At 39.6% G+C, this 27,570-nt stretch overlaps 1 protein-coding gene across 1 annotated transcript in view; it reads right to left on the bottom strand.

Annotated features, from left to right (window-relative positions):
- Positions 1 to 27,570, bottom strand: part of ITGA9 (integrin subunit alpha 9) — a 288,073-nt gene that overhangs the window by 167,481 nt on the left and 93,022 nt on the right. Inside the window, exons 14-15 of the mRNA XM_042475622.1 lie at positions 22,974 to 23,128; positions 13,425 to 13,585 (exon numbers count right to left, since the gene is read on the bottom strand). Coding sequence (XP_042331556.1) covers positions 13,425 to 13,585; positions 22,974 to 23,128 — 316 coding nt within the window. The remainder of the gene's footprint in view (positions 1 to 13,424; positions 13,586 to 22,973; positions 23,129 to 27,570) is intronic.

Here is a 27,570-nt window from a genome sequence, read left to right as displayed (position 1 = left end):
TTGAAATTGGTCAAGGAAGGTATTGGTAATAACCTTTAAAGCCCTACATGGCTTGGGTTCATCCTACTTATGGGAATGCCTTCTTCCATATACAGATCCTAATGTATGGATCTGAGATCCGTGCCCTTGAATATACTCAGAAGGGCAATCACTGCCATTTGCAATGGCGCGTGTGCCCAGCATGCCAACCTTGCTATACATATGGGGGCATGCTCCATTCAAGCCTATGGGCCTTGAATAAGTGCGAGCCTCCATTTTCGCTTGGGGGGGGCGGAAAGAATCCCCAGCAAAAACAGAGGGCCAGCTGTAATCCACCCCACACATTTAGGTCCTCTGGGAAAAATCCTATTACAGCCAAAAAAAGGACCAGGTTGGCTGCAGTTACCCAGAGGGCCTTCTCATCTGCCGCTCCTAAATTATGGAACAGCCTGTCAGATGAGATCCAGCATATTACCAACATTGACAGCTTTAATAAGGCTGTCAAGACAGATCTCTTTCGACAGGCCTTCCCTAATTAATGGGCCCAACTGTTAAGGAGATGGAATGTTCCAATGACTGACCATGATGTCCGCTTCAGTTATGCGTGTTTTAATTATTTTCTCTGCTTGGCCATGGAAACTCACTGGCAAGTCACACTCTCTCAGCCTCAGGGGAAGGCAATGGTGAACCTCCTCTGAACAAATATTGCCAAGTAAAGCCCATGATAGGTTCACCTTAGGATCACCATAAGTCGGAAATGACTTGAAGGCAAACAACACAGAGACAAGAGCTTTAAGCTTTCAAAATGCCGAAGTCTTGTTTCACAGAGAGCTCAGCAAGGTCTCTGTTTTCAATCTGTTTTCATAACTTTGTTTTGTCATCTTAACAAATGTAATTGCACTGTCTTAAAGAGAACAGAATTCACACTTAAAAGCTAATCCATGGTCTCTGTCTTGAAACTGCCAGTGGGCCTCCTGACACAAGAGAGTTTGCCTGTTTGACAAAAATCTGCTGAATAAAAGGAAGTTTATATACTTCACTGGCATTTTGGAAACATACACACACACACACACACACACACACACATCCTGACACACCGAGCCATCTAATTCATCATATATTGGGAGTGACTCTGAAATGCCAGATTATTTTTACAGATGTAAAAAACTGAGCTGACGCAAAACAAATGTAAGTCACAAGGCCTTGTTTTTCATTTTCATTTTAACTAAAAAAGCACCACAGTGAATTGCAATCAAATTATATTGGACTTCTACTCAGAAGCAGATTACATTTGATGCAGGAATTTTCATTCTTTCATTGCTAGTGTGTGTGTGTGTGTGTGTGTGTGTAAATTGACTACAAGCCATCCTGAATGCTATTATATGAAAAAGATGACCCTTCCTGAATCAACAAAACTTTATAATGCATGCTTATAACATGAAAATACAAAGTGCCAAGGCTACATAGCTGCTAAAACTCAATTTTGGACTTTTGCTTCTATGTTTTGTCTGGTCAATCCAACTACCACCTAATGACCCTTTGACAAGCTTTAAAATAGCCTTCTATCCTTCACTGTACTCTATCACTGATATATGCTCTCAGCCACTCTCTAGTCTCCCACATCTCTCATTTTCTCTCAGCACTTTCTTGCCTGCTCCTTCTCTCATCTTTTCATCCCACACATATGCATTGGCAAGGCTTCAACTCCACAAGCCCAGTAAAATACATAGGAGGGAGGAATTGAGGAAAACCACATGGTTGTCAAAACTGTAACTTACATGAAGCATGGCTGCAAAGTGCCACAAGTTTAAAAACACACACACACACAAAATATTGATTTAGCAACTAAAAAAGGCAGATACTTAATTTTGCAACCTCACACCTTTATAGTTATTATTCCCTCCACAATTCCATTTCCAGTTTTCTTCATTCAGACTGTTGATTTCCTTTGTTTTATTTTTTAAACCTTTTATTGTGTTAAATTCTATGGAAGTTATGGTTCCTAAGTTATTTTAATTGTTCATCACTCATTATAGGGTAACCAGAAAATGCAATAAATAAATATATAGGATAAATCTTTGGAGAATTTAATAATCTACCCTTTAGCTTTGTTGAAAAAAGGCACACATGTTGCAAAATTAATGTGAGGGTTCTTATTCTGTGTGTCTGAATGTTGAACCAATTGGTAAAGATTCTGAGAAACCTGAGGGGCATGAATATATTCAGAATGTACCACATTTATGCTGTAAAGTCCATTTCCAAATCTCCCTCTATTCATAAAGAAATAATTTTACTACACTCGAAAGCTATGAGGCAATCACCATAAATTCTTCACTAGAGTGACAAGTTTTAAACTTCCCAAGCCAAGTTGTAAATTTGCAAAGAAAGAAACCAGTTTCCTCAAAAACTAGAAAAACTAACAGGAGTGCTGATTTTATGAGCTGGCATCAATGCCAATACTTTTAATGTTTAGTATTTCACAAAAATTTAGACAGTGATGATGGTGATCTCCTTAAGCAAGTCTGGGAAATCTCAGATATTTCATAAGAATATATAGTCTATAAAGAGAACACAGGAGGAAAAGGAAAAGAAAGGAAGTCCATTACATCTTGTCATCTGATCTTATTGCAGTGAAGGAGCAGCTAGGATGAACAGAGGACAAATGAGGACAACTTTAGCAGTATCAGTAGAGGCAAGCCCTTCATAGCCATGGATTCTTTCTCCACAGATTCAAGTATCCAGAGCTTGAAAATACTCAAAAAATAAACATTCCTAAAAAGCAAGGCTTCATTTTGCCATTTTATATAAGGAACACCATTTTAGCATGCCATTGTATTTAATGGGACTTGAACTTCCACAGATGTTGATATCCATGGAGGGTCCTGGATGGAACCAACCCCCAGTGGATACCAAGGGCCCAATGTGGATACCAAGGCCTTCACAGGCAATACAATTTTTAAAAAGTGATCCATCTAAAAGCCTGTGAGAAAGAAGACCAAACTGACAAGTTAAGAAAAACTTAATTTAGTTTGGCTCAAGCTAAAGCTTTGCTTGACCAAATATGTTATTATTGCGTGTCTTCAAGTCATTTCTAGAGGATGGCAACCCATTTCTAGAGTATAGCAATCTCTTGGGGATTTCTTGACAATATTTGTTCAGAAAGGGTTTGCCACTGCATTCCTTTGAGGCTGAGAATGACCGACTTTCCAAGATTACTCAGTGGATTGCCATGGCCAAGTGGCAATACAGACGCTGGACCCCCAGGATCCTTGGTCAACAGTCAAACAACTGTACCACTCTGGCTCCCTATTCAAATATATGTTCAATATAGTCATTCAAATAAATTGTTCAGTTCAGTCAATATTTCTGTTCCACCATATATACCCAGACATACACACACAAATGATCGTTCAGACCCCTAGGGAAAGTGATAGAGCCATGTAACAGCACTATTTTTGGTTGTGCAGACATCACTCGCTATACTACACTAATGGTGAACCAGTTTTCTGTATCTATTTCTTTACAGAAAACATGCAGGAGGAGCTGTGTTGGCCATTTAACAAACACAAACAAAAATCCACCAGTGATACTTTTATTGGCCAACTGAAATGTACAATATACTTGTTGCAAGCTTTCAAAACTCCATGGGCTTCTTCATCAGGCAAGATGTTACAAACCAAACAGGAGAGGAAAAAAACAACAATTGGAGATGTCAGTCAGATGTCTGCATGTTGTTTCAGTCTTTAGTAAAGATGTTATATTGGGGAGGATATATTTTGTGCAGGTCTGTACAGGAAAGGCTTGGGGCCAGGATATCTGAAAGACCACCACCTCCTATATGAATCTGCCTGAAGTCTAAGATAATCAGTGAAAATGCTGCTATTTTTCTCACTACTCTGTGAGAATAGGTAGTGGGTACACATGATAGGGCCTTCTCTGTAGCAGCGCCCCAACTATTGAACTGCTTTCTAAGTGTTTTAAGAGCCAAAGGTCAAAACACATAAAATAGCTCCATCCCTTCCAAATTTCCAGCAGACAGTGAATACTGTGCTGTTTTGCATGGCTTTTGACTCTTAAATAAAAGCTCTGGCTGTTTTTCAAAATTTTGAATAGTTTTTATTTGATTATTAATTATTTACTCATTGTTTTTAAAGTGTGTTTATCAGTTGTGTATCACCTCAGAGGCCCTGGTGGGTGTTGAGGTGATAAATAGTAACATAAAAAACACCTCTGAGCATTCCTTGCCTAAAAAACCCTAATGAAATTTGTGGGGTTGCCATATGTTGACAGGCAACTTGAAGGCACATATACACATATAGGGTTCAGTGTGAAAATAAACTAAAGAGGCTCATTTAAAGGCCCCATGAGAAGAACTAATGAGGGAACCACTGCAAAGAAATATTTAACCCTCACCTACCCACATGCAATTATCACAATCTGGATCAAGCTGCTATACTTACTCTAGAATGCAAAGCTAAGCTGCCTCCTCAGCTTGCTGCATATTTACATCATGCTGCATATTTTATGTGGCATGATGTTTAGCTCTGTTGTAAGCCTACCTGAAAATGTATACTAAAGATTTTACTTCCAAATTCCCAGCCTCCCATATTAGTTCAGCTACACAGATTACAAGAGTCTAAGACACAAAAGCAGTTTCACCCCTGTTCTGAGTCATCAAAGGAGGGAATCAGTCCAGTTTGATGCTTGCTGCCTGCACCGTCATTCCTGGCTGACATGAATCCAGAGGGAGAACTGAACTCTTCACATCAGAGTGAGGAGATGGAAAATGCCATGTTTGTTTAGTTAACAGTTTTACAGCCACGCAGCGAAGAGGGACATTTGGTACAATAGACTCCCGGCACGTTCTTCACACTGACCTGGACAGCACAGACATACAAATTCAGCAGAATAGCACATTTGTATAAATAAAGCTTCTGGAGAGGGGCAAACAAAAATGGGAAAGCCCTCCCCCATCAACCTCTAGTGCAGACCCAAAAATGATGTCTTTCTGGAACAATAAAATAAACATATTCAAAGGATATAAAACTTAGTCCTAGACCTTGCTACAGTCATCGTTCTTGGCAGGACAGTGCTCAACTTTTTGGACTTACATATTGCATTTATAAAATTCCAGCTGAACAATGCAATAGGTCAGCTTCCCCCATCCCCACAGTACGCTCCAAGATCTGGATGCTAAAAGGACTGTAACAGTCTTGGTATTTGTGACTGTGCTAATGCACAAAGAGCAACCAAAAAGTTAGTAACTCCAAACTCTTCCCTCCTCTCTTTATGCAAATCTACCAAGAACCATTGGCTAAAAGAAAAGTTACCAATACCAGTCAACACTATGTCCGCTGAGGATCACTGAAACCCTCCCCTTCCCCCATTCTTCTAGAAGCAGCTCTGGGTATTCAGGGGGGTATAGTCTTGTAAGTGATTCACTAGCCACACTGATTGAAGCATTATGCAGTAATTTTTTTCATGCTCTGAGAAGGAGACATGCAGAGTTGGCTTTCAACGTATACTGATCCCCTTTGGGTTTCTACCAAAGGGTTGTCTGATGGGCTGCTAAGAGCCCAGTTCTACTTGGTAACAGCCATATGAAGAGAACCATCCTTGCACACAGTTTTCCTGCAGAATTGAGCTCCCACCAGCTCACCAAACAGGGATTTTATGAGGAAATGGGGCATGCAGAAATGTCTCCAGAAATGTGCCTTTTCCCAGTGACAAGGGCAGGGCAAGGGCAGTCTTGGGGCACCTTTGAGACTAACTGAAGGGTAGAGGTTGGAGGTGTGAGCTTTCATGGGCTTGTGATTGGTGGCCTCTGGATGCATGTCTGTGCATACATGCACATGTGTTTGGGGCAGAACAGAAAATAATAATAGTATGGCACAGTTTGTACCCACATCTCTTTTTTGACCAGTCCCTCCTTGCAGAAGAAGGAGGTGGTGTGGATTGCCCATTAGTGTTTGGCCCATTGTGTGGTCAGTGACTTCTCCCAGAGAATTAGGAAACTCAGAGGTAAGCCAGCTTTCCCCCTCTGTCTGCTCAGCACCTAGGACAATGCTAACACCAGGAATAGCTTCAGTGTGTCCTAGGATTATCTCCTTGACCCAGTAGAAACAGGAGAAGCCACACTGCAGAATCATTCAGATGTGGAAACAATATAGATGGATGTGTCCTCCACCAGGTGATGGCAGAGTTGATTGTACCCAAGGACTCACTGCTGCCAACATTTACAACTAAGGTTAAGTTTATTGGCAATGTTTATCCATCCTGGTCCCAAAATGTGCAAGCAGAAGCAAGGAGGAGTTGATATTAAAAGCATTATGGAGCTATTTAAGACATCCTGTCAAGCAGCAGAGATAAGAGTATCTGAGAAACATAAATGCTGTCTCTGATTTTAATTTAAGACTATTCAGCTGAAATTGTTTCTAGGGCCTATCTTTGAGCCCTGACAAGAAAAAATTGATAATAGCCATTAATTCTGTCAGGTCATCAAAGATAAACATGAGGATCATATGAGAAAAGTGTTTATCACTATCACCATGCTAACCTTGTGATCATTACAAGAGGAGAAGGATCCAAACAGTTTCTTTTCCCCTTTTGAGATTCACTATGAAACAGTTCTGCCACAGTCCCATCTCTGTACAATTTTAATGACAGACAGTAGAATCCAGTATTAGTCTGAGGGGGAAAGGGAGCAAGCACCTGGGACAGTAACAGACAAGAATAATGGAGTTGCATTCTAATCCCCACCACCACTGTCTATAAAAATATTTTAACATTTTGGGTTTACTGGGCCAAGTAACTTATCTTTCATGGGTAAAGCCAAACCACAGAAATATAAAGACTCAAGCCAGACACACAAATGCTAACAGACAGAGAGACTCCTTTCCACCCAGCTTCTAAAACCACAATCATTATTCTGCCCCATTTCCTTGTATTCTATTGAATTCATTTCATCACCACCCGTTCTTTCACAATTACAGAATGTTAGACTCTGAAGGAGATCTTGAAGGTCATATAGTCTAAACCAGCCTACAAAGCAGGATGCAGCTACAGTATCCTTAACAGCTGGCTGTCCAACCACTGCTTAATATCTTCAGGGAGGCAGAGACCATCACCACCCAATATAGTCACTACCGCTGTGCTGAAGCTTTTCACTTAGAAAGTTTTCCCCTAGTGTTTAGACAAAGTTTGCTTTCTTGCAAATATCACATATAAGTCCCATTTCTTCCCACTGCAGCAATGTAGAACAAATTGGTTCCATCTTCTGCATGTTAACCCTTCAGATTTTTTAAAGACAGTTACCCATCTCCCCTTCACTCCTGCAGACTAAACATGTACAGCTCTTTAACCATTCCTCATAAGATATGTCTTTTAGTGCACTTAAGCATGTGTGCTGAAAGAGAAATGTTGTCATAGTGCATCAAAAGAGGAGGAAATTATTTTTCAATTAATGTGGCTGTTTAGTAATATGCAATAATGGTCAGCTGATATTTCTGCAGCTCAAAAAAGACGCCTCAGTGAGATGATTGGCGCTATTCTCTATGATATATTTGAAATGCTTTGTCAGGACTTGAAGAATACACAGAGCAATAGCAATAGCAAGTACATGTCTATACAGCTTATCACTGCACTTAGCACTCCATAAGCGGGTTTACAATGTGTAAGCTAATTGCCCCCAACTAACTGGGTACTAATTTTAGCAACCTTGGAAGGATGTCAGGCTGAGTTGACTCTGAATTCCTGGCTGGTACTGAACTCATCATTTGCTAGTGAGCGGCTTCAGTACAGGCATTTAACCACTGCGCCACCAAGGCTCCGGACATTATTGTGATCAGCACAAGAGAAACAAGTCTGAGTTTTACAGATGGCTGGAAATAAAGGGAACAAAGGGAAAAAGGAATCAGATGAACTGTTAATGAGGGGACAATGTTGCTTTGCAAACGTGCATTGCGCCTTAGTATTTGCCTGTTTCCCACATAAAATATAATATATTTATCTATTTGCACCTCATTCTTCTGCTAAAAAGGCAAAAATAGTGCTCTAAATGAGATTGGTGATAAACAAGACAGTATCTGCTCATACACTTACATATACATACTAACAGACAAAAAGAATTAAAGAGATGGTGAAAGAAGAAGAGAAAAAGCAAATTTAGGCATCAGTTCTTAAAGTTACAAAGCTCAATATGTATGCTGGCAAGTAAAATGGTATGATGCTAGTTTTCCTGTGTGTTCTCTCAGATGAAAACAGACTCTATAACTGCTGTCCCACTACTTCTGACCACATGGGGAAGTGGGGAGACCCATGTGTATGAAACAATGCAATTGCTGGAAGACAGCCAACTGCTTTTCAAAATATTCTGAACATTCTCCTAAAGCCAACTCTCTGGGGTGAACTTAAGGGAAGCAAAGGAGCAGCTGTTGTATCTTGCTACTGACTTGGACGATCTGGATGGAGAAGGAGTGCCAACTTAAAATAATGCAATGACTTAGAAAAATGTTTGTTGAAATTATTTTAAACATTTTAAGATAACAAAAGGGCCAAGGCATTTGCAGGCAAGAAGGCAGAAGGGCAATACCCCGATGAAAGAATGGTTGGCTGCATTTTTATTTGGGAGAAGGGGGTGGATTTATAAGCAGGACATTTTCACAGTGCTCAGATGAACCAAACAACACACAAAAAGATTTGTTTCTAAAGTCTTCAGTTGAATTGAAGTATCTCACTGTAACACCATGCCCTCAGTAAAAAGAGATGGCATATACAGTCAGCCAGCATTATCCACGTATTTTTTATCCACAGATTCAAGCACCCATAGCTTGAAAATATTCCAAAAAGGAATAAATTCCATTATTATTATTGTTATTATTAACCTTTATTTAGAAAGTGATGTAAATATACACAGCGCTGTACATACAATCTTTTTAAGTAGAATAAATTCCAAAAAGCAAACTTTGATAGTCCCATTTGATATAAGTGACACCATTTTGCTATGCCATTATATTTCATGGGACTTGAGCGTCCACCGATTTTGTTATCCACAGGGGATTCTGTAACCAAACCCATGTGTCAGTCAATTATAAGGCAGTTATTCTTGTTTTTAGATCATTTTGCCAACTGTATATCAGCAAGAACAAAAATAGAAATGTTCTTGGAGAAAAGAAAGAAAGGACATTCCCTCTGAAGAATGCTAACATAATCCTGCCTTATAAAATTCATTCTTGTTCCCTTCTTTCTAAAATTGGAACTGATGGTTGATATTCTTCCATTAAAAAATAAAGATAACTGCCATATAGTATACTTGTGTATAAGTGTGGCTTTTTAATTGACACAAAATAAACCGAAAACACCTCGGTCAACTTATCTAGGAGTCAATGCTGGAAACAGAGAATAATGATAATGGCTAGATGAGCTCTATGTTCCCTGCCATTTTGGGTGCTTGAGGTGGAGTGGAGTGGCAGTGAACATTTTAATAGTGGCTTACTGTTTAAGCATCGTGAGGCTTCACAGTCTTTCAGAAAGCCTTGAAAGGCTTCACAGTCTTTCTGCAAGTCTTGTGAAATTAAGTTTATACAGTAAGCCCTTATTAAAAGTGACCAATGCTGCTCAATGCCCAAAATGCTTGGCACACTCCATTCTTCAAGCTGCCCCCACATTGCTGCTGAAAAAGGAGATGGAGGAGGAGGAAGGGCTAACTTTCTTTCCTGGTTTGGACAAAGATGGGGTAATGGGGTGGCAATGCTGCTTCCATGCCTCACCACACCAAGAGGGTTTCTTGCCTTTGACTCTTGTCAGTGACTTTGCGCGGGCAGGTTGCTTTCCTTGCTCTTCTCCCTGCCGAGGCAGCATTCTCATTCTTTTCTCTCATTTACTTTACTTTCTCCATTTGTATCTATATAAATGTAGACATTTTAAGATCAACAATGTCATTCTCGCACCACCACCCCATTGTAGCCCCTCAAATAAACAGATCCTCTCCTTCACTTTAACTCTTCATACGTATGTTCCCTCTATGCATTTTTAAAAGGAAAATAATTGTTTGTTACATGCTCCTAAATTTTACCCTCAACTTATTCATGGGTCATAACAACATCCATAATTTTGGCCCCCAAACCTGCCCTCAACTTATACATGAAGGCCTGAAACAGACAGGTCAAATAACATGGCTTCCTACCGCATTCGGAGCATAGCATTTAGATGATGCATGCCCTGAACATGGCAGGAAACCGCACCGGATCCACGTCAATGAAAAAGAATCAGGCCAAAAAGAAGCAGTAAAATTCCATTGCTTTTGCTGGCTTGGTTCAAAACTGCGGTGGCGGTCCGGATCAAGGCCAGGTGCATGTAGTTGATGTGGACCTGGTGCAAATGGTGCCTGCGCAGCCCCAGGGTGTTGTTGTTTTTCAGCCAGTCTGTCTTGGGTCACAGTTGACTTATACACAAATATATACAGTAGATATCCTAAGCAGTGGTACACCCATACAACCAAAACATCAGGAAATGGAAAGTTTTCATCAAGGTTGTTTTCTGATGTGCAGTTACTACAGAATTGGTAATAGCCATCCTAGGGCAGAAACATTACAAAAGTCATATGGTTTGGGAGTCCAGTTGCAGATTGCAAAATGTTATAAAATCCAGGAAAAGAATTAATCTAATAAAAATTATAGAACCTTATAATATAAAATATACAAGGTCTATTTAATTTAACAATATCCTGTTCAGTCCTCATTTTAGATTTAAGAAATGAAACATGGTGTGTTTTGAAACTGCCCAACATTTCTCATGCAATTCATCTTTCTTTTAAACATCAGGCTTTAACTAGAAGGTCACAAAACTGAATTTTCATTTCAGTTACATAATGGTGAAAATGGGGGGGGGGAGGCATGTCAGCGTGTTTGTTAGCAAAAGTTTTAATGAAGTGTTGCTTGAACCGTTTTGTCAGTGCTAGCTATAGGTGTTTTTGCTTGCTTGCTTGCATACTTGTTTGTTAAAAGTTATATACTGTGCCATCCCACCACCAAAGAATTAAAGGAAGTTGCATGAGGAACTGTCCAGCACATTTATCAGAGCAGTATCAGATGGCAAAGATAGAGGATTTGCAACATAAAATGTTGGATCCAGATTTACCGTATGCTTAGAGTAGAATCATTAAAAGCAATAGAATAAGTCAAGCATGACCAACTTAAACTCCACTGAGTTTAATGGTCCACTCTATGTACTCTATGTAACTCTGACAACTCTTTTTTAAGAAGTCCTTTTTCCCCTGAGCATGGACTGATGTGGCCACAATCACTGACTTTACCCACTGGCTCATTTCCATGCAAACTCAATACACAAAACAACTCTTTATCCCTCTCCTCTTCAGTGTAAACAGACTTACAACAACAAGAAACCATGTCCCAAAAGAATGGGGTTTCTAACTCCACATAAGCAAAGGCAGGCCTTGAAAAAAGTCTCAACACAGAACTAGAAGCTCACCATGTGGCCTCTGGGAACCTCTCTGTGACCTTAAGAAAACAATCCACATAATCTTCTCCATTATTCCCTGACCTTTGGCTGCACAGAACCACATGCATATTTTTTAGCGAGAAAGGAAAGAAGAGTGTCTCTTGTGAATGTAGGTTTAAACAAACAGCAGCAGAAAGATGGCAGCACAGATGACCATGAAGATGGCCATTCATGCTGAACGTGTTTCCTCAAAGAGAACAGAAACAAAAAGAACAAACATACACATTACTAATAAACTATCTCAGGACACATTGCAGAGAACTGCCTGTGTCAGTTAAAATGCGTAAAGGACTTATTCAGATAAAGATTGTTTGCCTTGCCTCTTTACTTAAAAAGTAACATATATGAAGTGATCTTGACCTCTTCATCCAGCCCTCTTGAATTTTCAAGGCTCTTTCATGTCATTGAACAGCCAACCACACTTCCTCCCACTGGAGCACAGGCTATCCAGGTTCATCATCCCCATGCTTTTACATCCTTCCTTAAGCAAGCAAATGGACATTCTCACCCTTTTTTTTAAAGTTACGGGAAAATGAAAGCAGCACTCTATAGAATAATGCTGTGGAGCGCATCCCACCTCACTCACAACACAAGGATTAACAAAACAAAATTGAAGTGTGTCCCTTTTGCCTGCTAAGTAACTGTAATTCTTGGTTTATTTCAATGGTTTATCCTTGAAATGCAACATGCTCAAATAGTTATCTAGGAACAAATTAATGACAAAACAAGTAAAATATTCATTATTGTTGCTGTTTCAGGAATGAATCTCCTAGGAAGTTTTTCTAACAAGGAAATGCCTTCTTAATATCATCATCAAAGACAACAAAAGCAGCAACAGGAGAGAAAGACCTTTTGTTCAGACTGCTGAGAGACAATTCCATGCATTGACATGCATTATGAGGGGCTTCAAACAGAATTGGGAACATTGGGGGTGGAAGATACATTGCATTCATTTGGACCTATTGGGTTCTGTACCCTTCTGATGCTGTCAAATTTGCTGCTGTTCCCCAGGGGTTTGATCAGTAATATAGAACAAGGGGAAATAATAAATTCTGATTAAAAACAACAACACGCAACACTCTTTGCATGCGTTTTTTTCAGAGTCGTCTTCATAGCTACCACAAGAAGCAGCTCCACAAAAGAACTAATGTGACTTTTTTATGGTTCCTAATCAGACCTTTGGAATAAAGGAAGCTGAATATAACTGGGTGGATTCTTCTCTCACTCTCTCCAACAAAGGGAAAACAAACTCATTTTGAAAGAGTTGGATCATTCACAATGGGACCATCAACCCATTACTGGAATCTTAACCCCTATGTTTCTCTATTGGATTCCTGTCACACAACATGACAAAGACAGGCATGTTTATTAAAACCAAATTGGTTGAGGAAGGAAATAAGCAAGAATAATCAACTGCAGTACAAAGTCACAATATGGGAAAGTGACTAGCCTCTGGTCTTTCATTTGCCACAAGGGACTGGGTAAATTTAGCTTACTTCTTCCAGAAAATTCCAGCATCTACTTCAACATTAGCATGGTGGATCCATACCTCTTTCCTTTAGGTAAGACTGAAAATCACTTTTGACATATTCCTTCCTCCTAGCACTTTAAGCACTCTGACAATAACAGTACGACAAAGACTTATGTCTTGTCATTCAAAAGGACTCTTTTAAAAATCAATTCTATATATCTCTTCTTAGAAATAGTCCAGCATGACATACCCATGGTTATGTGTGCTTGGGATTTCACTCTTAGTAGCCTGGAATTTAAAGGATGAAGGGCTAAATTCATTTGGGGTCATTTGCAATTCAAGGATTGCAAAGAGACTTAAACCAAAAAAATGGAGTGTAAGTCAACAAATAGAAAGATGATGTTGAAATTTCTATATAATAAGGGTCGGTGAAAGGAGATAAAAAAAATGGACTGACCTTCACGTAGGCTAGGTATTGCTTGCATTTCTCTTGCCTATAGGACAGCTGCAACTGCTCTGAGATCTGGCCCATTGCTTCTCCAGAAGAGACAAAATAAACCCTGATTGGATTACTCCTTTCTTTCTTGGTCACATCTGCTGTCAAGTTATAGTTCAGTCCTTAAAAAAAAAAAGATGATTAAACATAAATGCAGAATATTCTCCATAAAATGCAGCCCATGTCACATGCTGGTTAAAGTGCTGGAGTGGATTCTGGAAATTATTCTAGGCACCAATGAAACACAAAATTCATGGGGTAATTCTAAACCAGTCACTCTTTCTCAGGCTGATCTATCTCATAGTGTTATTATGAGGATCAGGTGCATAGGACTCATGTATTTAACAGAACCTTCAGTCCACTGGAGAAACAGCAGAATATCAGCAAACAACAACAAATGAGCAAATAAATAAAACATTTACATATTTAAAGGTAGTGCTTATATTTCTATTTTAGTTTTGCACTGAATTAATTTCTACCTGCAGCTGTTGTGTGCCTACAAGTCATTTCTGACTTATGGCAACCCTAAGGCTAATCTATCACAATGTTGTTGGGTTTGTTTATTTATTTAGTTGTTTGTTTGTTTAAGGCTGCCACTTTAAACACAATAACACATTGACTTCTGTAAGTAACTCCAGTTGGTTCTACTTTAAATTTGTTACAAATAATCCCCCTCCCCATATTACAAACACATACAGATAACAATCATCCAGTTTATCAGCTACTGTTTCCATTGTTTTTTCTATTTCATCAAATAAATCATTAAATCTATTCACTTCTTAGGAAGTAAATTATCTTTTCCCCTTTTATTCTCCTTTTTAATATGAGTTCTGTTCTTTCACTCTGCTTATATACTAAACAATCATATAGTAATTTTGCTTACATTTATATTCCTTACCCATTTACTACATCATCTATTTGTTCGTTATTTGTCTTTCCCGTATACATTTAAATATACCATTTCTTCTTACAATATTTAAAGACTGCTTCCCAATCTTTTCCCTATTTCGCAATATGTCTACATTTATAAGCATGCATACAACAGACAGATAAAAATACACTGAGAGTATGTCATGTATAATACATTCAAGGGTGGCCATATTGTCCATATAGCAAAGTACAATAATATCCAAAATCCACTAAACAGCGATACCTTTATCAGACCAACCAAAATGTACAAAACACATGATGCAAGCTTTTAACACCCCACTTCACTTTTTCATCAGGCAAAGGTGTTAATATCCCATTAGCAATACAAAAATAGTTTTTCTCTAAGATCGAAGATGTCTCTGTCCCTTGTGAGGTTATAACTCTCTTTGTTAGGCAGAGATCATTAAATCTCTAAAGAGAAGCCTCCATGCTTTTGCATTAGGAAAATTTTAGGTGCTGTTTTGGTAAAAACATGCCAAATGCAATCCAAATTTTCTTTCTTTTTTTTTAAAGGTTTATATTTGTTGGAGGTAGAAACCACAAATAGTAAATTCTCAGTCTGCTGGATTCTTCTTTAGGATTCCCCTGTAGTGGGTAAAATGTGGCATCTCCACATCCAGGGACCATATTCAAGGGTAGCCATGTTGGCCATAGAGCAAAGTACAATTACATCAAACATCCACATAACAGTGACAAGTGGGACGTTAGTACTTCAGGTTTTCTACCTCCAACAAAGATAAAACTTTTTTTTAATTTAGCCTGCATTTGGCATATTGTACCAAAACAGCACCTTAAATTTTCCTAATGCAAAAGAATTCAAATGTTATCTCATGGACTTTGGAATACAGTACCTTGTTCCCAGTGCTACATGCCCAGAAGGAGGAGGGGCCTGCCTGCATAGATATCCCTTCACAAGCATGCAATAGCAACTCCAAGTACATTTCTATACCACTTATCAGTGCATTTAAACCCTCCCTAAGTGGTTTACAATGTGTAAGCCAATTGCCTCCAACAAGCTGGGTACACATTTTAGCAACCTCAGAAGGATGCCAGGCTGAGTCAACCCTGAGCCCCTGGATGGGACTGAACTCACAACCTTGTGGTTTGTGGTTTGTGAGTGAGTGGCTGCAGTATAGGCATTTAACTGTTGCACCAGAAGGGCTTCTGTCTCAACACAGAACAACACACCAACATCATCTTGACAAAACACAGGCCTATGACTAACATCATCATTTTTTTTTCTTTCCTGTACGATTTTAAACATCATTGCCTGATGAAGAAGCCGGTGGAGCTTAAAAAGGTTGCATCATGTATTTTGTGCATTTTTGGTTGGCCAACTAAATATATTACTGTTGTGTTGATTTTGGATGTTATTGTACTCATATATAATAGAAACTGATCAATACAACCCCTCACATGTTTTGACTCTCCCCAAGAACATGTCTATGGGAACTGCCATGATACAATAGTGGTGTTCAAAATTTACCAGTGCACTATTGGTAACAAATACTTTTACTGTTAAGTACTATGGATATAAAAGCACTGCTATTGCATCACCCCATTCACATAAATGAAGTGTATGTAGGAAAAGTCTTTCAACATAAACCAGACACTTCCCAGACTTCCTTGCATTTATCAAAACCGGACCTTGTAGAACAAAATATCTGTTTTATCATGCTGCATTTTGTTTCCTATTTCTTTCAAGTCAAATTTATCCAAATGAACAAAAATATTTGGTGGAGAGAGAATTGAAGCAACTATGCAGAGATTGCAATGTGAAGAAATAATGTTTTAACTCAGCGGAGACCCATAAGGCTAAAAAAGAGGTCAATCACCAGATGCACAAAGACAACACTGGTTTAAAAAAAAATTAAGACAGGAAGAAAAGTGCCCTTACTGAGCAAGAATTAATCTTGGGCAATTGCTCTCTACAAATAAAATAATAACATAGCCATTTGGAGACTTGAGAATTCTGAATCTAGTAGCCTCTTTTTCACAACCATTTATATAGTTGATAACATATGGAAGCTGTGAGGAAGTTTGACAGCCACCCTCCTTGTGGTGAAATAGCTAGGAGGATTGAGAGGCCAGACCCTAACTTCAAATCTCGGCTTGACCATAAAGCACAGTGGGTGATACTGGGCCAGTTGTCATCTTTAAGTTTAACATACCTCACCAGGCTGTTGTGAGGATGGGTGGGATAAAAGAGCATCAGTAACATCACCATCGTCCTCATTCTCCTCTTATGGAACAAGCTTGCCAAAAAGTAGCAAAATGGCTAATTTTCTCTCCAGTCTTCTACAGCTTGTATCAACAGTTTACATAAATTCCTCACAGATAGAAAGTAATTGAGGAGGCAAGCACTGGCAATCTGTTAGGTGTACAGAGGGGATGCATAATATTCAGCATGGCATATATACACAAATGAATGGATCTGGGAAGTACAACACAAAGGAAGCAGCACAGTGGTCATGAAGTCTAGCCCAAAACACTACTGGGAGAGCTTTAAATAAAAAACTGGGTATGTTCAACAATAATAGGTCAGTTCACATATTATGCTGTTATCACACACACACACCATTTGATCTAAGCCTGTTTTCATGTATATTACACCACTGCAAAGATGGAGAACCCTTTTTTTCCCGCTGCTGAGAGCTCTACTTGGAACAGTCTGTTGGAGATTGAAGCACTTCTGTCTCTAGCTCCCCCTCTCTGTTTGTCATTCTCCTTTTGCTTCCACCTTGTCTCTCCCTCTCTCTCATTCTCACAACCACCTTAACCCCCCAGTTCCATCCCTAGTTCCTGCAATATCTCTCCAGTATCTCCCATTCTTTCCCTCTTCACCTTGCCCATGTTTTTTCCCTTCTCTTTATATGTCTGACTACTGCTCCCTCTCTTCCTTACATTCTCTTCTCATACCTCATTCTTTCCCCTATTATTCTTCCTATAGTTGGTTGCCAGAAGAGGAAGGGATAGCTCTTCCCAGAAGACAAAAAGCTTGCTTGTACAAGACTTTTACAGTTTGGCCAAGATGGGAATGAAATTAGGCTGAGGAATCACAGAGTTGGAAAAGACCACAAGGGCTACCCAGTCCAACCCCCTGCCATGCACAGTCAAAATACCCCTGACAGATAGTTATCCAGCCTCTGTTTAAAAACTTCCAAAGAAGGAGACTCCACTACACTCCCATGTTCCACTGTCGAAGCACTCTTAGTGTCAGCAAGTTCTTCCTAATATTGAAATGGAATCTCTTTTCCTGTACCTTAAATCCATTGCTCTGGGTCCAAGTCTCTGGAGCTGCAGAAAATAAGCTTGTTCCATCTTCAATATGGCATTCCCTTCAAATATTTAAACAGGGCTATCATGTCATCCCTTAACCTTCTCTTATCCAAGCTAAATATGCCCAGCTCCATAAGCTGCTCCTCATAGGGCATGGTTCCAGACCTACCAGATGAGGGCAGAGTGAGAATAGAGTGGTACTGAAGGACTGACGGTTGCCCACCTCTGACACTAGAAGCTCAATAAGACACCCTTTTCTGTACTGCTCCTACAGTAAGGGTGTCTTACTGAGCTTCTAGTGAATGAGGGGTACCTGGCAAGGCAAATGACAACAGATGGCTAGTGTGTTACACTCCTTTTTGTGAATAAAAAGCTGTACAAGTTTACAGTACAGCCCACTTCACAGAGGTCACTTCAATCACTCCACAAAGTAGCTGTCATCATGTGGTGAACTGTCAACATGTTCTGTGGTTTACCACATAGACAGGGCAATTTCCCTCTATACTGAAAAATAAGTAAGCAAGCACACACATCAGTCTGTCAGGCCAGCCACTGCACACACAGTGGCTCATGGAGTAATTCAAAGGGCTCACCATATAACTGTTGTAATGTGTACACCAAGCCTCAGAAACAATAGAATGAGGTTCATAAACAACCCATATCTGTATTTTTTGTGGGTTTTTCAGGCTATGTGGCCATGTTCTAGAAGAGCGTATTCCTGACTGAAGATTCCAGCCACAAATGCTGGCAAAACATCAGGGATAAACTCTTCTAGAACATGGCCATATAGCCCGAAAAACCCACAAAAATCTATGAATGCCGGCCATGAAAGCCTTTGACTTCACAACCCACATCTAGTCAGGACTGTGCCCATTCTGATTAACAGTTGATTTTTTTTTAATCTCTTGCATCTATACTTCACATCTTTCTCCACTTTTTCCTTTTGGCAGCTACAACCAATGATGTCAGTAGTGGAAAACTGGAATATCAGGCATAACTGTTTTTAAAAAATCAGCAAGTGTCACAATAATGGTAGTTTGCAGCTGACTCAGATCATCCTTCATATGTTGCTCTCTAAGGGACTTATGTAAAACTGAGTTTTGGTTATACATTAGCTCAATTCCAGAGAGAAAGAGAGAGAGAGAGAGAGAGAGAGATTACATATGATACTCCAAGGCAGACACATAGTACAGATTACTCTTCATACAATCAACCTTCTAACACAAGTGATAACACCAAAAAAAGCAGATTCAGTGCCATCTCAGTTCCCAGCTTAGAAAAAGTTCAGACATTATCCTCCTCTAGTGTTTTAGTCGAGCCAAGGCTATCAGGGTTGGCACTCCAGGACTTTTCCATTAGTAGCAGGGACGTAGCCGGGGGGCACGTGGGGTCTGGACCCCCCCCCTTTTGTTAGATACAATGAATGGTGTGTGTCGCCACACTGCCGTGCCCAAGCCCCATTATAATGGTGACACTTAGTCTGGACCTCTCCCTTCCCAAAATCCTGGCTACGTCCCTGTTAGTAGAGTCTACACTAACTCACCTTTGCAGCATGCCCATGCTCTCTGAGCTGAGTTGCCATCTTTACAAAAAGCAAGCAGGGAAGGTGATGGACTTTCTCAGCAGCAGTACATTGTCTTTTATCTTTATTGTAATGCAAAGCAAAGATCTGTTTCTGGTGGAGAGGGAAATTATTTTAAATAATTTCCCAAGCCCTCCCTCCAGTCCATCTGCCTTGGTCCAGGCCTTGGAGGTAGAGAGGAACTGCTGGACCTCTTACCCTTTCCCGCCACCACTCCCTTCTCCTTCTGTGTCATGTCTTTTTAGATTGTAAGCCCAAGGGCAGGGAACCGTCTAACTAAAAGATTGCATGTACAGCGCTGTGTAAATTTACAGCGCTTCATAAAGGTTAATAATAATAATAAATGGTTAGCTGATAAGGATAAGCATGGCTACCTGCATTTTTTTCCAACTATCTTTGGCAAAATGGCTACAGGGATTGTCCTGAGGATAACTACATTTCAAAAAAGGACCATGACACACTGCACTGCTCACACCACTGGAGTGCTCTTGTGAACAGTATATTTACTGTACATTTTTACAACGTACTGTATACAAAGAGAAGAAAATATATACTTTCCCATTATAATATATTAAAGATCATTGCTTTATCATATCAAACCCATCAGATGAGTTTTGAAAGTGGTTTTGGTTTTTGAGACAGTCATTGGAATACTAGCATACTCTTGGTTGCCTGATGGTTCACTAAAACATACCCTTCCCCACTGTTCATTTCTAAAGAAAGGCACTGTATATATTCATGGATAGGTCTAGAAATTTAGGTTAAAAATTGACCCAAAAAAACTGAGATGACTTATCTGTGGGTCAATGTAAGTACTGTATCTTAACTCTTATTGAAAAGAAGGAACCACTTCCTGGGGGAAAGCAAAAGTATAATATGTGAAGCACCGACCCCCTCTACTCTCTCGTCCATCCAGTTTGAAGAGTAAGCACAAAGAGTTATGTCTGCTGGAATTCTGTAAGTTCTTTGACATTGTTTTGCTTTGCTTCATCCTTTGGATCATTTGCTATATGCCCTAAATTTTACTCTTGTCTTATCCACAGGTCATAGCAAAATCCACAATTTTGGCCCCAAAACTTGCCCTCAACTTTTACATGAGGTCGACTTATAGTTGAGTATATACAGTACTTAAACGTCAGCTAACTTGGTAGCCTGGTCTATATAGAAAATGTTTAATATTTCGGTCTAACAACAGTTACTTACATATGGTAGGTGAGAATGAAATCTCTATGTTCAGATTATCAGAGCCTGAACACAAGCAAAAGGAGAAGCTCTCTCTGTTATAGCCTCCTTAGATGTTTGCCAAGAGAAATCTGGCCATTGCTGGAGACAGTTCTGCCAAAACTGGCCAATATGAATTCTGGCAATTCCATAGGTCCTCTGGTATGCCATCTTACTATGGTTTACAGAAGCAGCTGGCAATGTAGAGCATTCCCATATTATCAATTGGAAATAAATTATTATGCCTGCACTGTACCTCAGCTGAGCTATCCACACTAGTATTGAACAAGCGTCTAGATTACACTGTAAACAACATCTGAATGTGGTTGAAGAATTAAAAGTCCCCAGTTTGGACCAGGTGCTACACAAACCATGGGCATCCAGTCTTCCTCAACAGGACGTGTTTCACATGTATTAGGCTACAGTACCCATTGTTCCAACCAGCATGGGCGCTGTGGTTCAAAACATATGGAAGCTTGCCAACCTACCCTAATTCATTTCATCTTGGTTTTCCATTAATGTGAAATTTTAAACATATTTTCCCTCAAAATACGTATTTCTAAATATATTTTTAAACTTTTTTTGAATAGATAACTTTGTCAGAACATTTAGAAAGCATAAAAACAAGCAGACAGCTAAGTTTTGATCTGCCTATTACGTCAGCAAGTGCAGATGGGGTCTCTTCAACTCCCCATCCTAGACATTGATCACCCTATTTCTGATATGTAATGGGTGACCACACCTATTTTATCTGTTACATGGATACAAGGGAATAGAAGCGGTCACAGACTTTGTTTTCTCTGTCATCCTAAGACAATATACTCATCATATAGTGACATTCTATTGCTTTCATGACTACTCGCTAAAATATACCCATCTCCACTATAAAAAGACTGCATAAAATTTTAGCCCTCACCATGTTCCCATAAAGAGCCTGGAATTTGTACCGTAACTCACAAAATATGCTGCAAAGCTAAACAAAGATCTAAACAGCCATTAAAACATGTGACATAGCTGCACCAGCACTACCATACACACACAAAAGTCAAGCAAAGGTCTACATTGATACTTGCCAAAACAGTTAGGAGGGAGATGTGCCATTTACAAACAAGTGTAAATGAACAAATTCAAGAAAACATTCATCGCTCAAAACATAAAACTAGTGCCATATATCAGCTTCTCCAGGATTGCCTTTGGTTTTATGAGGTTTACAAAGGAGGAGCAGGAAGCAATCAACTTTCAAAATATCCCTTCTGGTCCTTCAGTTTTCAGTAAAAACAATTTCATCACACGCAAGTAATTCATCAGGAAAGGCTTCTGGTAACATGGGCCATTTGAGGATTTTAACTGCTAAGGCAACCAACCAGATGTTTTACCACAACTGTCTTTGACTTTGTGATGATTGATACCTAGTGCATCATAGTACTGAAAAGATTAAATTGTGAGTCAAGAAGCTCTCAGTTCCCATCTCACCTCTGTTATAAACTCCCTATGTAGCCTAAAAGTGAGCCACCCTCTTAGCATCTCCTGCATTTCCAGTATCAAAATAACATAATTGACCTACCCCACAAGGTTGTTAGAAGGATTATGGACACAATATATATAAAGTATTTTGAAATATGGTAGGGAAGTGCCAAGTGTCATTATAGTGTTTCTTGTAATATTACTAATAATCACTAATTACTAATAATACTTCTAATATTACATCATAATATTACTAAGAGAGTCAGTTTGGTGTAGTGGTTTATGGGTTGGACTATGATTCTGGAAACCAGGGTTCAAATCTACGCTCAGCCATAAAAAACCCTCTGGGTGAGATAAAGCTCCTAAATGTGTGTGGGGTTTTTTTTCCAAATTTAAATTTTCCCCATTTTTTATTGTTCAAAAAATCATACTGGGGGAAAAAACACAAAATGAGTGAAAATGAAACAAAAGGCTTGCAGGTAATAAATACCATAAATAAATAATGAAAATACACAAATGAGAAAAAATATGCATAAACATCTAGCAAAGATGACCAGTTATCCATATATGTGTCCTTGCGATGCTGATATCTGTAAGTCACATCCAAATATCAACCAACCTTTGACTACTGGAGGATTAATTTTGTTCAGATAGGTTTTTAAAAAATGAACTTTCACAAAGCTTGGGAGTTACTATGAGGGTGCAGAAACCTCCCTTTCTATTATTCTGTGACATTCAGCTTGTCTTTATTATTACAGGGAGTAAATCTCGAAGTGTAAATGATGGATCCAGGAGTTCTACCTCTAGTTATCTGACAATGTGTTATTAGGCTTGTGAGTCTCAGTAATTTGATTATGTAATAAGAAAGACAGGAGGTCCTAGTCAAGCTTCATTGTGTTTGTTACATAATTAATTGGCCAAAGCTCTAGCTATGATTTCCAGGCTTTGGCTAGTATTCTCTGAGGACAACAACAACCTAAAAGACATTGTTTTAGAAAATATGAGTAGCAATGTGCATCAAGACTGTATTTTACCTATCAGTCCAGGAACGTGCTTTCCTCTGAAACTAAAACAGGCTGTGATGTTTAGGCAGTTCACTTGTTGCAAGCCATCATGGCACTGCGGAGCCGTGATGTCAATAGATGCAGGCAGGAAAATGGAGACATCCATAGTAATGACAGGCCTAGATCTGAAACAACAATTAAAAAGCAGGGAAGCATTATATTTCCACAATAACTAGTGTGGTACAATGACCAAGCAACTCATCTATAAATGAGATATTCTTGAGTCATAATTAATGCCGGTCATGAAATCACAAGGTAGCCTTTCACATTTTCTCTCTCATCACTACAGTCCCTTGCTTGCCATATTGGGTAAGAGTACAAAACCAATGTATATGCCTGTTATAACTGACATAAAGTTATGGGAAGCCCTCCAAATACTTTTATAAATGCTAAGGATACTACAACTTGGAGGAACCTTCCTTCACTTTTTGTTTTGTAGTTGACTGTCTATCAGTCTTTTCTCGAATGATGTGGCATGATTGCTATATAACCTGATTTATGTGTAAAATATATACTGCTGCTCCATTTACAGTCTATCATTTGAAACACAGATCCATGTTAGAAGTCATTGGTGCATAATGTCTCTATGGGTGGGTTGAAGCATCAGTCATTCCCAGAGCAACCTCGCTGGTATTCTTAAAATTACTTCCATGTAGAGCCATAGCAGTTTTCTCTCTACCTAGTCTCTCTGCAGTGTTAGCTCCAGAAATTCTCTATAAAAAACAGAAGAGGAAGTTTAGACTCACCCAATCTGCATGTGATTTTTTTCACTTGGAACAGAGAAAGACACATCTAACCTCTCTTTGCCTCTTCCTCTTGATTTTCCTACTTGCCCCTGCTTCCCAGAAAACCACCACCTGTTCCTGAGTCCTAGTGACTGGAAACCACCACCTACTGCCACCTCCTTTCCTTCCGCATACTCAAAGTATACACAGTCCTCCCAAACCTTCACTCATCACTTGCATGGCCTGACCATCTGCCACAGGTCACAATCATTTCCTGAAGTAGACACATCCCTATTTCTTTCAGTGCCAAGTAAGAGAATTGTAAAGCAGCAAGTGGAATTATATTTTTTTAATACAGAAGAAGTGAGGAGGACAGAGAGGAGACGCAGCAGCAGAGCAAGGCCCAAAACTACTTGTATCTGTGATCTACTTTTAAAATTTATTTAGTTACTGTATATTGGCTTACTTTCAGAATTTGGAAATGTTATTCTTTGGACTACAACTCCCAGAACTACATTTTGGAGTACAATTCCTAGTGACCATGCTGGTAAGGGTTGGAGGGTCTTACTTATCTTTATTTATTTATTTATTTATTTACTTATTTTACTGAATAAATAAATTATTTATTGCTTCCCAACCCACAAGGGCACCCAAAGCAATGCATATTAAATAAATAACCAAGAACCAATTAAAACACTCCAGACAGGTCTTTAAAAATAGCTCTAAAACAAACCATTTTAAAAACAGGCAGACCTTTCTAAGCTTTAGCTAATTTTCAGATCATTTATGTCTTCCAAAAAGCAACTTGCATCATTTTTTTTTTTAAAGGAAGAAGCCCCGCCATCAAGCTAGTAAACTAAGTAGACAAGACACACAAGCGAAGAGAACAGGAACAGAAGGAAAAGACAGAAAAGAGGAGGGGGATCAGGACCTGAAACAGATGGACAGTAAAGTGTAGCTTCCTGCCGTTCTGAAGAACTCTGCTCTTTGCTGGCATCCCATTTGGGACTGCGGAGGCAGCCCAGATAGGGTCCGGGCACATGTGGTCACCATGGTCCCACACCGATCAGGGTGGGAGCAGCCTCTGGCCGCTCCTTTGCCCTGTCTTTTTGAGGCCCAGGTCTTTAAAGCCTGAATACAGACTTTGGCATCTATACACATTTCAAGCTGGTCTGGTATCACTTTCTAGATGTATTTCTTGAACAGAAATATATGGTTCTTGTCTCTTTTACTGATCACTGGGGCCAAAGGTCTCCTTCCCTTCACTTCTGCGGTGCCCAGGAAACAGGCAACTGGACCTTAATATACCTCCTAGCAGGAAGAGGGCAAGGGAGCCCCCACAGCTGCTTCTTCTCTGGATGAGAAGAATGGATGAGGCCACACTTCACTTTCATCTTAGTCCTAGAAAGAGAGGGTACAGTCTTTCAGTGGCAATTGGTCTTCCAACCAATGACAGCAGTTAAAGTGACCTTCTTTTCTGTGCTCCAGTCCTAGAGCAGCTTTACTCAAAGATTTGCAAAACTTGCTCCCTTTACAAAACCACTGTACTCAAGACAATGCATGCTGATATGAAATTGCTGATTCTTCTGTGATGCTCATTTGTACTGGAAACTACTTCCATAAAAACTTCTAAAGAATCCTTTGACTGATGGTTGAAGGCCACCACAACATCCTGAGCACACATAATCTTATATGATCTTAGATGAGAAGCAAGGCAGGGCCCACTTAATACTTGGATGGGAGATCACCAAGCAGTACTGTGGATCTCAATGTAGAACAAGAAAAGCATCCTTCCTGAAAACACTAGAGAGCCACTGCTACTCAAGTTGGCAATGCTGGGCCAGATGGCCCAATAGCCTGAATCCATATAAGACAGACCCCTAAGTTGAGTTGATTAAACCAAATATGTCCATTGCTGTTGGTTTTTTAAGGAGTGCAAAGAACAGCATGCAGCTCTCCTGCTGCTGACTCCTACAGGGTCACCCACTCCCTGGTAGTGATAGCTGCCTTAGAGGTAGCTGAAAAATGTCTTTTCATTTGAAAGTTAAAAGAAGAAAAGGTCAAGCCAATGCCCTGAACAAGAATGGATTTCAGGAAGAAGAAAAGTCTAGACAACTGTTTTGCCTGGTAACCTCTTATGTTCCCTTGCTTCCGCCACAACCTACTTTTCCCATCCCCTTTTCCTCAGCTCAGGGAAGCCTGTTGAAGGACAGTAGATGGATTCTGTCCTCTCAAGAAACAGTTACTACTCCAATGCTAGAAGCATGACCTCTCACTCGGGATAATCTCTATCTGGCTAAAAGGATGAAGAGCCTGCAAAAAGGGGGGGGGGCGGAATCAGCCTTACTGATTTTCAATTGAGCTGCAAGATGCCAAGCATAAGCCTATTACACAAGGGGGCATGCACAGCTAATTCTTGATGTCATGAACTCAGTGTTTCTTTCAGAGTCAAGTAATGATTGTCTGTTTTTTTTCCCCTCTTGTGTATTATGAATGAAAGCTTTACAACAGCTAGGGCTTGGGCTTGGCTTGTTACTGTGGCAACTTCAACTTGAAGACACAGTCATATGGCCTGGATGGCAATGGATCTGGTTGCTCTGCCACGTGACAAGGCAACCACAGGATACTTGTAAACTGATCATGAAATTAAAAAGTCATGCATGTCATGAAAACTGAATGAAGTGGGCAGCCATAATTTCTTTAAATTTAAGGCCAGGGATCAGGAACTTTTGGCTTAAATTGGGATTCATTTTATTCAATGCATGTCTATACTTTATGTTCCATGTAAAACATTTGGATTATTCAAGCATATTTGCTTCACATATATAAAGCAGAGGTGGAAAATGCATGGCCTTCTAGGTGATTTTTGACTTTAACTCACAGCATCCCTCACTATTGGTTGTGCTAGCTAAAACTGATAGGAGATGAAGTCCAATACATTTCTGGAGGACACCATGTTCCCCACTGCTGCTATAAGCCTAATCATCTATCGAGGGAGGGTCAGAAAGTTACAACCTCCACAGATCCATTCTTAAAAAATAAAATAGAACCCCATTCAAGTAGAGATGTTTGTTGTTGTTGTTGTTGTTGTTGTTGTTGTTGGCTGCCCTAGAGTCGACTTCAATCCCTGGCAACCCTCTGAATGAAACATCTCCAAGTCCTCCTATCCTCCATTGCTTTACTTAAATCCTGTAGATTCATGTTCATGATTTCCCTAATTGAATCTAGTAATCGGGTGTATGGTCTTCCTCTTTTTCTACTACCTCCACCTTTCAAAGCATTAGTGTCATGCCTTCTCATGACATTGACAAAGTGCAATAGCCTCAGTTTTGTCATCTTGGTTTCCAGGGAGACTTCTGGTTTGATCTGTTCAAGGACTCATTTATTTGTCTTTTTGGCTGTCCAAGGTATCCTCAACACTCTTCTCCAGCACCACATCTCAAATGAGTTTATTTTCCTCCTACCTGCTTTCTTCATGGTCCAGTTCTCATATCCATACATGGCGATGGGGAAAACTATGGCTTGGATGATTCTGACTTTGGTGCTCGGTTGTATGTCTTTATTCTTTAGGATCTTATCTAGTTCTTTCATAGCTGCCTTTTCCATTCCTAGTGTTCTTCTTATCTCTTGGCTGGAATCTCCATTCTGATTGGTGTTTGTTCCAAGGTGCAGAAACTTTTTAAATATTTCAATTTCTTCCTTTTCTAGGTTGAACTACGTATTTCTTCTGTGGTCAATACTTCTGAAGAGAAGTAGATTCTCTTAAATTAGTCCAGACTGAGATCCTATGGTAGATTTTCCTTACTTAAAGCATCTACTTCTGATATAATCCCTGCCTCTCT

This window comes from Sceloporus undulatus, chromosome 6 (assembly GCF_019175285.1).
Source record: "Sceloporus undulatus isolate JIND9_A2432 ecotype Alabama chromosome 6, SceUnd_v1.1, whole genome shotgun sequence".
In the NCBI taxonomy this organism is placed as follows: Eukaryota; Metazoa; Chordata; class Lepidosauria; order Squamata; family Phrynosomatidae; genus Sceloporus; species Sceloporus undulatus.
This window is presented reverse-complemented; position numbering and strand designations above follow the sequence as displayed.